Source organism: Barbus barbus, assembly GCF_936440315.1.
Source record: "Barbus barbus genome assembly, chromosome: 6".
Classification (NCBI taxonomy): domain Eukaryota; kingdom Metazoa; phylum Chordata; class Actinopteri; order Cypriniformes; family Cyprinidae; genus Barbus; species Barbus barbus.
The window spans coordinates 15,063,322-15,078,598 of NC_136734.1; the positions used below are offsets into that span (position 1 = coordinate 15,063,322).

General features: G+C 36.9%; 1 protein-coding gene across 1 annotated transcript; it reads right to left on the reverse strand.

Moving 5' to 3' along the window:
- Positions 1-800: 800 nt before the first annotated feature.
- On the reverse strand, positions 801-15,212 carry LOC306871984 (nucleoporin 88). The gene is made up of 17 exons (XM_079420290.1): positions 14,947-15,212; positions 14,706-14,875; positions 14,485-14,610; positions 14,178-14,264; positions 13,794-13,967; positions 10,215-10,401; positions 9,970-10,120; positions 8,917-9,015; positions 8,744-8,834; positions 8,442-8,546; positions 7,959-8,111; positions 7,261-7,386; positions 3,515-3,580; positions 3,210-3,290; positions 2,909-3,035; positions 2,634-2,752; positions 801-1,092 (listed from the first exon to the last, which is right to left on the reverse strand). The coding sequence occupies exons 1-17, from the start codon at positions 15,181-15,183 to the stop codon at positions 1,029-1,031; spliced, it is 2,163 nt and encodes a 720-aa protein (XP_079276416.1). The 5' UTR covers positions 15,184-15,212; the 3' UTR covers positions 801-1,028.
- Positions 15,213-15,277: the final 65 nt, after the last annotated feature.

The window sequence follows — 15,277 nt, forward strand, 5'->3', positions numbered from 1 at the left end:
TAGCATGATTTTTTCATTATGTGGTGGAAATGGGCTTCCAATATCTTGCCCCATAGATATCCACTGTGAAGTAAATTACTTGTAAAGGAGCAGTATATTATTGTGGAGAGCAATCAAGATTAAAGGGGTATTTCACCCAAACGACTCCCCTTCATGTTGTTCCACAACCGCAAGTCCTTCATTGTCTATCATGGTACAGTTGTAAATGCACAGATGAGAAGAAATAGTTGAATGAAGTTCTTTTCTTTGAGCACTAAAATAATTTTCGTATCTTTATAAAAATACAGTTGAACCACTGATGTCACATGGACCATTTTAACAATGTCCTTACTACCTTTCTGGGCCTTGAACGTGTCAACTGCGTTGCAGTCTATGCAGGGTCAGAAAGCGCTCTTAAATATCTTAATTTGTGTTCCGAAGATGACGAAGGTCTTGCGGGTTTGGAACAACATTAGGGTGAGTAACTGAATTTTAATTTGAGAATTTCCATTAATGGTTGAACTATCCCTTTATCTTTGGTAATAAACAACAGATACAGTTGAGCTCATCATCTGTTGAACCCGGGACATTCCATCTCCTCACTACAGTAAATATCCAAGCTCCTTGTTCTTGACATGATCTTTTCCCTCGTCACATTCTGCCTTGTGATAAGAGGAGGGAAGGAAAAGAGGGAGACGTCTTCATATCCAGCATGACCTCTTCAGATAAGCCATTGTCTCAGTTCAGGAAATAACGCCAATGCCCAACACTGCGGTCTCACAGCTGATAAACTCTTACAGCAACATACACAGGAAAGACTCACTTTAAAGTACAAAACTCTTTATTTTCCAGGAGATGTGTACATGTACATACCACTTATTAAAAAATAGTTTATACAAAAAACCCAGGTATTTCTTTCTTAAAAACCTTCTGCATATAAGAGGTTTAGGTCAAATACTATGGTTTAAAGGAGATGTTCTTTTGTAGTTTCATTGAATGATAGAAAAATGATCATCTATTGGACACTGAGGACTGTTGATTGCTGATGGTCAGAAACTGAAGTGGTTCTTGATGTCCTTGATCTGCTTCATCATGCCAGCGATGTGCTCTCCCCTGCAGGACAGAAGCAAGCAGTTTGGGATTACTGGACTAACAACAGTTGTGTGTTATATATGTTCATCGCTTAATTAATGCAAAATCAAGAAAAAAAAAGTAAGATTACCCTTGCGGTATCATGAGACATCTGGACATTTGAACATTTTACTTAAAGTCGATTCATATTTGACTATAATATAATATATAATTAAAAATATACAAATAATACACACCATTCATATACAAAATAGATTTTTCATTACAATAAGGTTTTTGTTCAGCGTTGCGGTAACCAGGTTAAGATCTGCACATGGAAATGGGGAGGTTTTGTGTGTAACAAGTAAAAGGGGTGTTGATTTTTTTTTGCATAACAGTTACAAGGATGAAACTTTTGCGTAACAGGGATTTGATTTTTTGTTGCTGGACGAGGAGACACCACCCCTCACAATGTAGAGCGCTTTGAGTGCTTAGAAAAGCAGAAAAGCGCTATATAAATGTAATTAATTATTATTATTATTAAAAACAACAAGGATGAGTCTATGTAGAACAGTAACAGGGCTTTTTGCGTAACAGGAATGATTCTTTATGTAAAAAGTATTTGTTGATTTTTTGCATAACTTAACTTATAAAAGGACGAGTTTTTTACGTAACAGTAACGGATTTGTTTTTTTGTGTAACAGCAACAAGGATGATTATTGCGTAACAGTAACGGATTTCTTTTTTGTGTAACAGTAACAGGGATTTGTTTTTGTTTTTTGCGTAACAGCAACAAGGATGAGTCTATGTATAACAGTAACAGGTTTTTTTGCGTAACAGAACTGAACCTTTTATGTAACAGTAACAGGGATTTGTTTTTTTTTGCATAACAGCAACAAGGATGATTATTGCGTAACAGTAACAGATTTCTTTTTTGTGTAACAGTAACAGGGATTTGTTTTTGTTTTTTGCGTAACAGCAACAAGGATGAGTCTATGTATAATAGTAAGAGGGATTTATTTTTTTGCGTAATACAAATGAGCCTTTTATGTAAAAGTAACAGGGATTCGTTTTTTTGTTTTTGCATAACAATAACAGATAGTTTGTGTGAAATAGTAACAGGGACTCTTTTAAACGTAACAGGGATAAGTATTTTTGCATAGCATTAATAGATCAGTTTTCTTGCATAATAAGTTTTCTGAACATTATTTGTTTTTTTAATAACAGTAACAGATATTAGTTTATTTGCATTACAGTAACTGGGATGAGGTTTTTTCGCCCACATCAAATACAATTCGCCCCATTACATACAATCCTATCTTTGCAGTCTTGTAGAACACTGTCATGGTTTTAAAAATAGAATGTCATTTCTATTTTATATATCTGTCATTTCTTTTTATTCACTTGGATTCAGGGTATAATATAACCTAATCATACTACAGTATAAGAGATGGTCACAGACCAACAACAGACCTCTGCAAAGCGTCTTTGGATACACGCTTAACAGTATGAATGGCGCTAGCATTGAAATTTGGTGCTTTGTGTACGTGTGAAGTGAAAGCAGGTGGTAACTATGTACATACTCTTCTTTCAGCACTCCCTGTACACACTTCCTCTGGTGGGCGTTGAGTGTGAGACTCGAGCGAGCAGGAGATGCTCCTGTATTCATCTGCTTCTTCTGATATTCCTTCTTCATGTTCACCTGACAACACATTACAGCACACAATGACACTGGGGAAATGACATGCATCCGCTCTGCTCATGGCAACAGGGGAACACTGCCAAAACAAACCAGGTTTTAACTAGGATACATGGTGAAGCAGCGTAAATATCAGACTACCAACTGCATTAAAGAGACCTGTTTAATGCCGTTGTCAAGGTGACGAAGCTGATCATGGATGGTTTGCAGTTCCTTCCTCATTTCCTTCTCACTGTCTGACAGCACAGGAAGTTGACTCCGCAGACTTCCCAAAACCTGTTTTACTCTATACACACACACACACACACACACACACACATACATACACTCAAGTGGTTGCATCATAGTAACAATAAATACCATAAGGAAGTTCTGAGTTCAGAAAGTTCAGAAAAACATGCTCATTTCAACATTTTTCTATTTTCTATTTCTATTTAACTATTTTCAAATAAAGGTGAACCTGTTCATGATGGCTTCCTGACGATACTTGGCATCTTCATATTTAACAGCCAGCCGCTCCGCAGCCTCCGTCAGGCTTTTTCTACAACACACCATCACATTTACCATCTTTACCACAGCGATAATAACACTTCTGTGCAGAGCCCACTCACATATTTTCAATGTCTATCACGCAATAATAACATGAGGTTTTGCTTTCTATTTGTAGTACTCGTACATTTAGTTCTTCTCAATGACTCAACTGAGCTAAATGCATTTCTGTATGTGTGGTTGTGATTAGTGCTATTCAGGCAGTGCTGGGGTCACCTGTCCTCTCTACAAAGAGCAAGATCCTCCAGCTGCTTATTCTTCTGGCCGGTCAGGAGCTTTACTCTGAAAAGGGAACAATCATGAATAAATGATCACAGATGTATTTGCATGGACTGCAACAGTTTCTCAGTACTAAACAAGAAATGTTGATTAGGCTGTTTATGTGGAACAGTTTTATACTCTACTGAGCATATTTCTATTTCAGATATAAATGAGAGCATGCAGTGCTATAACTGAAAAATAGTAATGCATTGGTACCATGGTGCAAATGGAAATACTATAGTAGTTTTATATATTACAGTTGAAATGTTTGGGTTGATTGACTGATTTTTTATTTTTTTTTAATTGATTGATTGACTGCAAGAAGTCTCATGCTCACGCATTTATTGTTAGGTATTGTTGTGAAACAGTATTGTTGTGAAATATCATTACAATATATATATATATATATATATATATATATATATATATATATATATATATATATATATATATATATATATATATATATAACACATACACACATACAGTGGTGTGAAAGTGTTGGCCCCCTTCCTGATTTTTTATTTTTTTGCATGTTTGTCACACTTTAATGTTTCAGATCAAACAAATTTAAATATTAATCAAAGATAACAAGTAAACGCAACATGCAGTTTTTGAATGAAGTTTTTTTATTATGAAGGGAAAACAAAATTCAAACCCACATGGCCCTGTGTGAAAAAGTGCTTGCCCCCTAAACCTAATAACTGGTTGGGCCACCCTTACCAGCAACAACTGCAATCAAGCGTTTGCGATAACTTGCAATGATTCTATTACAGCGCTGTGGAGGAATTTTGTCCCACTCATCTTGACAGAATTGTTGTAGTTCAGCCACATTGGAGGGTTTTCGAGCATGAACCGCCTTTTTAAGGTCCTGCCACAGCATCTCAATAGGATTCAGGTCAGGACTTTGACTAGGCCACTCCAAAGTCTTCATTTTGTTTTTCTTCAGCCATTCAGAGGTGGATTTTCTGGTGGGTTTTGGATCATTGTCCTGCTGCAGAACCCAAGTTCGCTTCAGCTTGAGGTCACGAACAGATGATCGGACATTGTCCTTCAGGATTTTTTGGTAGACAGCTGAATTCATGGTTCCATTTATCACAGCAAGTCTTCCAGGTCCTGAAGCAGTAAACAGCCCCAGACCATCACACTACCACCACCATATTTTACTGTTGGTATGATGTTCTTTTTCTGAAATGCTGTGTTACTTTTACGCCAGATGTAATGGGACACACACCTTCCAAAAAGCTCAACTTTTGCCTCGTCAGTCCACAGAGTATTTTCCCAAAAGTCTTGGGGATCATCAAGATGTTTTCTGGCAAAACTGAGACGGGCCTTTATGTTCTTTTTTACTCAGCAGCGGTTTTTGTCTTGGAACTCTGCCATGCTGGCCATTTTTACCCAGTCTCTTTCTTATGGTGGAGTCATGAACACTGACCTTAACTGAGGCAAGTGGGACCTGCAGTTCTTTAGATGTTATTGTGGGGTCTTTTGTGACCTCTTGGATGAGTCGTCGCTGCGCTCTTGGGGTAATTTTGGTCGGCTGGCCACTTCTAGGAAGGTTCACCATTGTTCCATGTTTTCTCCATTTGTGGATAATGGCTCTCACTGTGGTTCGCTGGAGTCCCAAAGCTTTAGAAATGGCTTTATAATCTTTGCCAGACTGATAGATCTCAATTACTTTCTTTCTCATTTGTTCCTGAATTTCTTTGGATCTCAACATGATGTGTAGATTTTGAGGATCTTTTGGTCTACTTCACTTTGTCAGGCAGGTCCTATTTAAGTGATTTCTTGATTGTGAACAGGTGTGGCAGTAATCAGGCCTGGGTGTGGCTAGAGAAACTGAACTCAGGTGTGATAAACCACAGTTATGTTTTAACAGGGGGGTTTGGATTTTCCCTTCACAAAAAAACCCTTCATTTAAAAACTGAATGTTGTGTTTACTTGTGTTATCTTTGATTAATATTTACATTTGTTTGATGATCTGAAACGTTAAAGTGTGACAAACATGCAAAAACAAAAAAAAAAAATCAGGAAGGGGGCCAACACTTTTTCACACCACTGTATATACACACATATAAATTAGGACTGCGCAAGTAATCGAATGCGATGATTATGTGCATCTAGTCAGTAAAGCCGGTTCTGTGATTAGTGGTAAATTTCCTTTACATGCTTTCAGGTGAAGCGGCATTTACTTCACAGAGCCGTAGTTCACTGACAAGCTACACAATATTGCGTTTATAATCGCAGATTAATCGCATTTGACTTGGCTTGTCAGTGAACTATGACTCTGTGTAGTAAATGCCGCTCCATCTGAAAGCACATGAAGGAGATTTATTACTAATCACAGAACTGGCTTTACTGACGAGATGCGCAAGATCGCATTAAATTATTTGCACAGCCCTAATATATATTTATACGTAAATGTGTAAGTATATGCATATGTGTCTGTCTTTAACAATTCTCAGAAATCATGTTTTTTTCATTGTGCTTTCCAATTAATCTCAATCAATCTGCAGTTGGGTTATTTTGACTAGGTTAAAAAATTACTTTAAAAAACAGCTAACACAAAGTCATGATAACAAACTCTTCATATATATATATATATATATATATATATATATATATATATATATATATATATATATATATATATATATATATATATATATGATGAGTTCATTTGCAAAAACCAATAAACGCCACTTGTTCTCCACAGATCTGAACCCTAAACAACGTTTTGTCAAAAAAGCCGGTACTGTCCACTTTCAAGGCATCACAAGTTCACGTTTTACTGCAGAAGCCGACAGGCACCCTTGTTGTTTTTGAACAGAAGCCGATAAATCCATTTTAGCGAATCAGCACACTGTATTCAGGTCAGGTGACAAGGCTACTTTCACTTTGACGTGCTAGCTGAGAGGAGTTTCATCAAAGCTGATTAAAAGTGATCAAGGATGGATAATTTTGACAAACTTGATGAACCTGTGATATCTTCTTCAGGGCGAAAAAGGAAAATAAAAGCTGAAATGTTTTCATGGATCCTTGCAAAAGCAGCGTGTTACAATGGTGAGGGAAAAGCTCTGTGTATTGCGTGTAATCACATCCATAATCTATGATCACAGCAACAACAACGTTTGTCAGGCATCTACATTGTCATCCGAGGAGATTAAACAAGTTAAAATTAAAAATTTAACCACAAATTAAACAAGTGTTTTTTTAAACACTAAAACATGAAATGTGGAGTTATCTGCTTTTGCAAAAAAAGGATTTTTGGAGCTATCTGCTTTTGCTATAAAACAAACCTTTAATATGTAAAAAATAAAAAAACAAATACAGATAATAATTTACAAAATTAAAGTTCATTGAAATTGTTTTAAGTTATCATTACTTAATCAAAACAACCCAACTGCAGTTTGATATTACCTGGAATGCACAAAAAAAAGAAGTGATTTCTGGGAAAAAAATAAAAATGGAGTTATCGGTTTTTGCAAATGAATTCTTCATATATATATGAAAATGTCACAACGAAAACATCCTCATAATTCTAAAAAAAAAAGTCTATCACTTTTGATCAATTTAAAGCATCCTTGTTAAATAAATGAAAAATAATATTAATAATATTGACACCCACATTTTTGAGAGGTACCACAGTTATTTAAAAAAAACAGCACTTAAAATGATCCTAAAAGTATTTTATCTTGTACCTTCTCTGCATTTCTTCATGCGCCAGGCCCAGTTTAAGGATGTACTCCTCTCTGAACACCTGTGTGGCTCTGCTCAACAGCTGCAGACATTCTGGAGGAGGAGGAGACGAGTCCTTATCACCTGCCCTAAAACACACACACACACACACACATAAAGTAACAACCTCAACGACAGCTTCAATAAAGTTCAGAAAACATCCATTCAGAATGAGAAATATTAGTTAAATATAACCAATGCAATATAATGCAAAAAACAAACAAACAAAAAACAAGTTGAAGTGCTTAAGCTCCATTATGGAAAATGTAGGTGGTTTGTTGCTAGTTCAAGATGGTCTACCAGCCCTAATGGGTAAAAGACCAGGATGATCTAGCAGGCCTAAACACAGGTGATTAATCATATAATCTTAAATTGGTTTTAACTGTTTTTTTCAAACTTAATCCCCCGGTTTCACAGACATGGCTTAAGCCTAGTCCTAGACTAAACTGTAAGTCTGAGCTGTTTCTGCTGAAATAAACTTGCACTGACTGATCATAAAATATATCAGTGCCTTTGTTTTGTCTCAAGATGCACCCCAGTAATGTTTTTTTTCTAAGCATGTTTATAAATATTACTGAAATGTCCTAAATGAACTATGGCCTACTCCTGGTTTAGTCTAAGTCCTGTCTGTGAAACCGGGCCAATATCAGTCACATTTTACCTTAGCATTAATGGATTGGTTGAGCTGCGTGCCAGGATGTTGCGAATATGCTGTTCGAAGGAGTCTTCAGCCAATCCACGCAGAGGAGAGCTTCCTGACCCCGCCCCCGGATGAGAGCAGAGCAATGGAGGGGACAGGGGACGAATAGAGCTTCTACGTGGACATTTAAAAAGAAAATCTTAATCTTATAAAAGTAATTTACTTTCAACTACAATCTAACTCAGGGATTCCCATACTGTCTTGTCAGCTGATCCCCTTAAATATAAACCATGTAAAATATTTAAAGTAACCCCTGATCTCTACCCCTGTAATTTAATATTTCAATGATTTAGCAACACATTTGTATGCTCTCTCATGTTGGTAATAATACCACTATTCATTATTATTAGTTAAAGACAGTATGTTTTAAAGCAGTTCCCTCACAATCCCCCATTTGGGAAACCCTGCCCTAACAAATAGGGAAAGAGTGTGCTTGTCACATACAGCAGAGGGAGCAGGAGACACTCGTAGTTACTCGTGATGCAGATCATGGTGGCTCCCAGGGACAGGTCTGACACTATCCAAAACCCACGAACAGGAGCCGGCAAACTGAGAGCGAGAGATAAGACGAGAGGGGAATTTAAATAAGCACCAGTAATCTACAGCGCTTACTCATCGTCCCTTAAGGTTTGCTTAAACGTCTGCAAATTGGGCTTTTGTTTCACAAGAGATCTGGGTTTTAGCTTTAACTGTCACTTCTGGTGCCATGGCACTGAAATGTTAATTTCCTGTGAGTGTTCTTCTACCTATTAGTGAGAGGTCTGGTGCACAGGATGTGCTCAACTATGCAGCGCTGCTCTGCTGCCAACTCCTGCAGACTGTCTTTATCCTCTTCATCTGCAATATCAAAATACATATTGAGTTCTTCAAACAATGTAATCGTAAATATTTAAATGTCACAAGTAAAGGACGTACTCACCAGACCCCAGAAAATTGTGCAGTTTTTTGAACCAGGTGAGTCCTACACTGTGTACACCGGCCTCGTGGGTGCAGTGGTACCTGTGCTGACACAGAGGGTCTGAAACAGAGGGTTGTTGATATAAATTAAAGCAATGACAGTTATAAAATTACAAAACATTACATCAAAAAATTGTTCTTTTGAAATCTCTATTTAATCAAAAATTTGAAAAAATATTGCACAAAAATATTAAGCAGCACAACTTATTTTAACATTGATAATAACAAGAAATGATTCCTGAGCAGCAAATCAGCATATTAGAATGATTTCTGAAGGATCATGTGACTCTAAAGTCTGAAGTAATGGCTGCTGAAACTTCAGCTTTGCATCACAGTAATAAATTACATTTTACACCACTGTTCAAAATCAGTAGCACAAATGATGCTTCTTTTCACAAATGGAATTTATATGTGATCAAAAAATTTAAAACACCTATTTTTAATATTTTAAATATATTTTTATCCATAATGGCACATCAGCATTCACTCTAGTCTACTAAAAACTTGTTAAATAATCCTAAAAAAGATTTAAAATCTAATGTGCTGATTTGAATTGAGAAACCTTTCTTGAAATTAAGAAACATTTAATGAAACGAAATAGTCATCTGTAACTTTACAAATGTCTTTACTGCAACTGATAACCAATTTATTGCATCTCTCGAGAATAATAGTATTAGTAACTTCTTGCAAAAACACTTCACAATGATTGTAAAATTTAGAATTTTTCCAAGTATGCCTAAAGTTCCTGAAACCACAGTTTCCAGTGGATTTTTAAACGCTGGCCGACTATTACCCATGACATCTTGCAGATGTGAGGCCAAATCTGCCAAGAGCCAAGGAGACAGCATGCAAAGAGGTTTTTGGTATCAAAATGCAATTTTTTGACACACTACCGCATACCCAAAAGCAATTTGATTCTCATCCACAGCAAATTATGTATCATTACGGTGTAACATAAGTATTTAAATTATGACGTAGCCTCTGTGTGTGGTGAGTTCTTGAGTGACCTCCTGACCTCGGTGTAATCTGATTGGGCAGGTAAAATCTGACTCTGTAATTTCTTCCTCCTCCCCAGCAGCCAGTTTGAGGGTCAGTTCCAGCTCCACACACTCAAACACATAAAGCGAGGGCACAGCGTCGGAGCCTCTGGACCATCTCTCTAAAGCCTGAACGCACAGAAACACAGGGGCTCAGCATCTCTCACACTGCACGAGCCGCATTTGATGATTCGTTAGATGGATTGATTGAATTATGTCTTACTCCGCCATCCTCCTCTTCCTCTGCTTCAAGCACCACACAGTGGTACAGCATGCCTGATTCAGTGGCAATAACCAGGATGTTTGGCACACAAGGCAGGCAGAGCACAGCGCACGCATCATAGCCGTAATTATCTTCTGCTGCAGGGTACATGGGTAATGGGCCCATCGGCTTCCCTAAATTACTGACACTAAGAGACAGATTGAAGATAAATGGAGCAGATATCTCACAGGCATAACATTAAGAAATCATTATTGTGACAAGGAACTAAAAAAGATGAGGAAAAAAATCTTCAATTCAAGGCAACTGTGTTAACATCAGGAAAAATATTCATTATACATTTATATACATTATTCATATATATATTACACATTTTACTCCAGGTGTCATAACTGAAATGTGCCCAGACACTTTACTATATTTTTTAAAATTCCTATTAGTCTCAAAGTCAGTACAACAAATACTATAAGCCTGTTTCCACCGCAGGAACTTTCCCCAGGTACTGTGGGCCGGTACTCGGTGGGTTTCCACTGCGGGAACCACAAAATTTGCCCCTGAGAAAGTCCCTGCTCGTGAGTTAGTACTTTTTCAAAGGTCCAGAATTTTTGGGGGTGGGATTTGGGCACTGAACATGCTGATTGTATGAGTTCATGCAGCATTGTATTTCAACCATTTATTCGCAGAATTTAAAAAAATTTGACTGTTATTTTGTCATGAAAAGTATTTCAGGCGAGAATGTAGTTGTTTAAAATTCAAATCTGTGGTTTATTTATAAAGACACCTATTTGAAAATGTGCTGATTTTGGAGATGTGAGCTCCATGCGATCACCAGGCGCTCAGTGCTCATCTCTCAAGCTGAGAGGACCATAACCTCGGCTAGTCCTTCTGATATTTGCCGCTGGCTCTGATGTCTCTATAGTGGTTAAACATAACATATAATTCATTTTGTGTAAATGTAACAGGTAATCTTTGGTCTTTATTCTATTAATCCATTAATATGTTCAAATGAAAATAAAAAAGAGGCAGTGCTGTTTGATATAATATCTTGTTTCCTTGTAATGCACATACATTCTTTGAACTGCATGTCTGCGTCTATTAATATGTTTAAAGTGCCCCTATTATGGGTAATGAAAGGTTCATATTTTGGTTTTGGGAGTCCCCCACAACAGGTTGACATGCATGCAAGGTCAAAAAACACTTTCATCGTCTTATAATATGGATTTATTTTTACCCTACGCTAATCTGCGGTGATTGGTCTCATTTTCATTTCATCAAGTCTGTAATGCCTGATAAAGCAGCGTTTGTGAGCGCAGTGCTGCTTTGTGTACAGCGTTACCGGGGAAACCACTATTTTTAAAGCTCAAAAAGCTGCATCTAGTGGCAAAGAATGAATTTGCATTTTCATTCAGACCAAAGCGAAAAGACCAACAAGTGGGCGGGCAATATGCTAATGTTTCATGCTGACGTCAACATGAAACGGCTTGGACTTAGCTTTAAAAATGACAAATTTCAATGATTCAGAGTCCACTCTTTCTTTTGTGAGAAAATAACTTTATACATGGTACACTTTCAGATTTAAAACTTTGCAGGATGTTTTCATTCACTTAGAGCTGTATTACACACTGCATGAAATGTCATTTAAAAAAATTGATAATAGGGGCACTTTAAATGAAAACGAAAAGAGGTAGTGGTGTTTGATATCATATTTCGTCTTATTGTAAATGCAGTGAGGAAAATTGCAGTAACCAAGGCGAGCTGACTGACGTTATCAAGTACGCTGCTGTTCCATTTGCAGAATTACTGGACTTGCGTCATTCCATCAGGAGGAGCAGTCGCACACAGTCCTACGTCACCAGACTATTTGCCTAATCTTCACGGTACTTTAAGTTGCGATGAAAACACAGACAGGAACAGGTCTGGGGGAAAAAACTTCCTGGGACAAATTGTTCCAGGTAATTTCGGTGGAAAAGTGGTTTATAATAGGGCTACGTATTGGCAGCAAAGTCACGATACAATACATATCCTGATACAGAGGCCATAAAATGATATGCATTACGATAAGAGTCTGCAATAAATTTCACCTCTGCAGAATTTAGTGCTGTTTATTAAACACTGAATATTATAAGGCATTTGACCTCTGCATAATGTACCACAGTATAACAATATAGGTAATGGCGTAGGTTTCATGTTAATATTGTGCAGGTAACCAGGTACAATATTCTGATTTTTTTGCATCTTACTTTTAAGCCCACAAATAATAATGTAATCGTTCTAATAAATTTATTTTGTAATGTACTCATTCTAATATGTGACCCTGGACCACAAAACCAGTCATAAGGGTCAATTAATAAATAATTAAGTTTTACATTGATGTATGGTTTGTTATGATACAACAATATTAGGATGAGATATAACTATTTGAAAATCTGGAATCTGAGGGAGTAAAAAAATCTAAATATTGTGAAAATTGTCTTTAAAGTTGTCCAAATTAAGTTCTATGCATATTACTAATCAAAAATTAAGTTGATATATTTACAGTAGGAAATATACAAAATATCTTCATGGAACACGATCTTTACTTTTACTTTATTCTTGGAAAAAAAAAAAAATCTATAATTTTGACCCATACAATGTATTTTTGGCTATTGCTACAAATATACCCCAGCGACTCAAGACTGGTTTTGTGGTCCAGGGTCACATATATTAATAAAATCATCTTTACATTGCTGGTAGGTTATCATTACACACAACAACAAAAAAAATAAACTAATGTGCTGTCATTCAGCAATTTCTCAGTGCTGCCAGGCTGACAAAGATAAGCAACACACTTTGCAGATATTTCCGTATTGCGTAAGTGTGATGCTATGATTTGGGGATTACGTCTCTATATATCAGGCAACCCCCACTGTTTCTCTCTGCAGGCTAGATTAAACCGTGTTGCAACCTATATATTATAATCTATTTATTATTTTTAGAAACCTTGCACTTTTCTACTCAGTTTAAACGCTGTTCTTGTATTCAAATTAAGGGTGGTCCACTACTGTGAAAGTAGTATGTGACAAAACATGGTCGTATTGCTGTATCGAGCACAGCCCTTTACTATAATAATGTCTATATTCAAAATACATATTTATTTCACTGTGAATATATAGATTATATGATTTTTTCACATGACTGTACTGCAAAATTGATGGACGTTTCCATAACTGCCATTAAAATAATGTCTAAATGCAAAAAAGGATTTATTTTAATATTATTTCTTCTAGTATTTTATATTCTATGAATTAGCTATTATTTTGTTATTTTTGGTTTTCAAATGTGCTTGCCATTTTATTAGTTTTTTTTTTATTATTTCTATTTAGCTTTAATATTGAATCTTTTTGTTGTATTGTTTTTAGTAATTTTAAATGCTTTTTTAGTTATGAAAATTTGAAGGAAAAAAAAAATTTCTAATTTTTTTCAAATTAATATAATATTGTATGGCAGTTGAATGGGTTTATATAATTGAGATTTTTCACTGTTTTGGTAATAGTGAGTATTGTTACCACATCATGACAGGGTCATAGTAGACGTGTTTGTTACCTGTGTGTGAGAGAAATATAGCTCAGAAACGTCTCTCCATTCCAATAAAGTATGTACAGTGGATACACCAGTAGCTCTGCCTTCATACGCAGACCGCTCAGACGAGGAGAATCCGCCAGCGGCCCAAAGTCAAACGCCACGGCCGTCTCACCCAGAGATGCTGCATAGGAACGTCTATCAAAGAGAGTGACTTCTTTAACTCAACATCACAAGTTATTTTGTCCATAATATATATGTTACTCTATATCTTAATACCTCATTTTTAGATCCAAGCAGAATACTGAAATCTTCTAGCAACACTATCTAATGAAATTAATAATATAACACTGCCAAATTATGGTTTGATAAAAAAAAAAAAAAAGTCTTACTTAACTAAAAACTTACCCTCTTGTATGAATAAAGCTTTCCTCGTCTACCTGAGACACAGATACAACTTTGGCAGGGGACTGTGGCTCCTTAAGATTATAAAATCTGGAGGAAATAAAAAAAAGTGTGTACAACCCAGTAGAATCATAGCAGTAATTTTAGTTTTGGTTGCCTGAACTTTCAATGGAGAAACAGACAACTCTCAGGTTTCATTAAAAATACCTTAATTTGTGTTGCAAAGTTTAACCACAGTCTTGACACAAGGATGATATAAACAATAACATAACTAACTTTAACACCTCTGCCAGTCATTTATTCCAGATACCTGATGGTGTTATCTGAGGTCAGTAAAACCAGATGAGGCTCCTCAGTTTCACTGGGATACCAGGCAGCCTGTCGGAGTGTCACAGAGGCAGAACTGGTGAAGAAACGTTCAGCCACAGGAATCGTTCTGTGAACAACAAAACATATATAAAGAACCTGAAAGGCAGCACGGAGGAATAATGCAGGAATAATGCAGCTCTCTTAAACTTGAGGCGTACTCACTTGCAGTTGATCTGGATGCGTCCACCCTCGAACTCTGACCTCTTGCCCCAGCGCTGAGGCAGTTCCAGTACAGTCGCTCCACGCTGACCGATGAGAGCCACATGATACTGCGTCGGGCTGACGAGCACCTGACAAACCTCAAACAGCGGCGGGTTGATGCACAGCAGAGTCTGCGGAGAGTTACGGGACACATAGTCAGTGAAATAACGACACCAGACAAGCTCTGTTTAAACACACTGACCTGGTATTTAGAAGTGTCCGCGTCGCCGTCAGTGTTCAGCTGTCGCAGGTTTGTGGTGTAAAACACGCTCTCAACACTATCCCATATGAATAAGTCACCGTTCAGACAAAACGTAAGGTTCTTGGCTATTCTTTTGCTTGTCCCCTGAGGCTCTAAATGAAATCTGTCTTTTAATTTACTGAAGATGTCGTGGTTTTTCAGCGCTTCCCTCCAGCGATCTCCCGCGAACGACGCCATGTTTTTCTGTGTTGTCACAGAATAAAGTCGTCAGTGAAATCCACCAATAGGATCACGCTACACGACTACAACTTTTCTGTTGCATCGCGGGATT

What these genes read in the sequence shown, in the direction of transcription:
- LOC306871984 (XM_079420290.1), bottom strand. Translation starts at nt 15,183, where the DNA reads ATGGCGTCGTTCGCGGGAGATCGCTGGAGGGAAGCGCTGAAAAACCAC. An exon ending in ACCTCAGATAACACCATCAG is followed by an intron (nt 14,265 to 14,484) that starts GTATCTGGAATA and finishes TATTTCCTCCAG; the next exon opens with ATTTTATAATCTTAAGGAGC. An exon ending in CCCAATCAGATTACACCGAG is followed by an intron (nt 9,016 to 9,969) that starts GTCAGGAGGTCA and finishes CCTCTGTTTCAG; the next exon opens with ACCCTCTGTGTCAGCACAGG.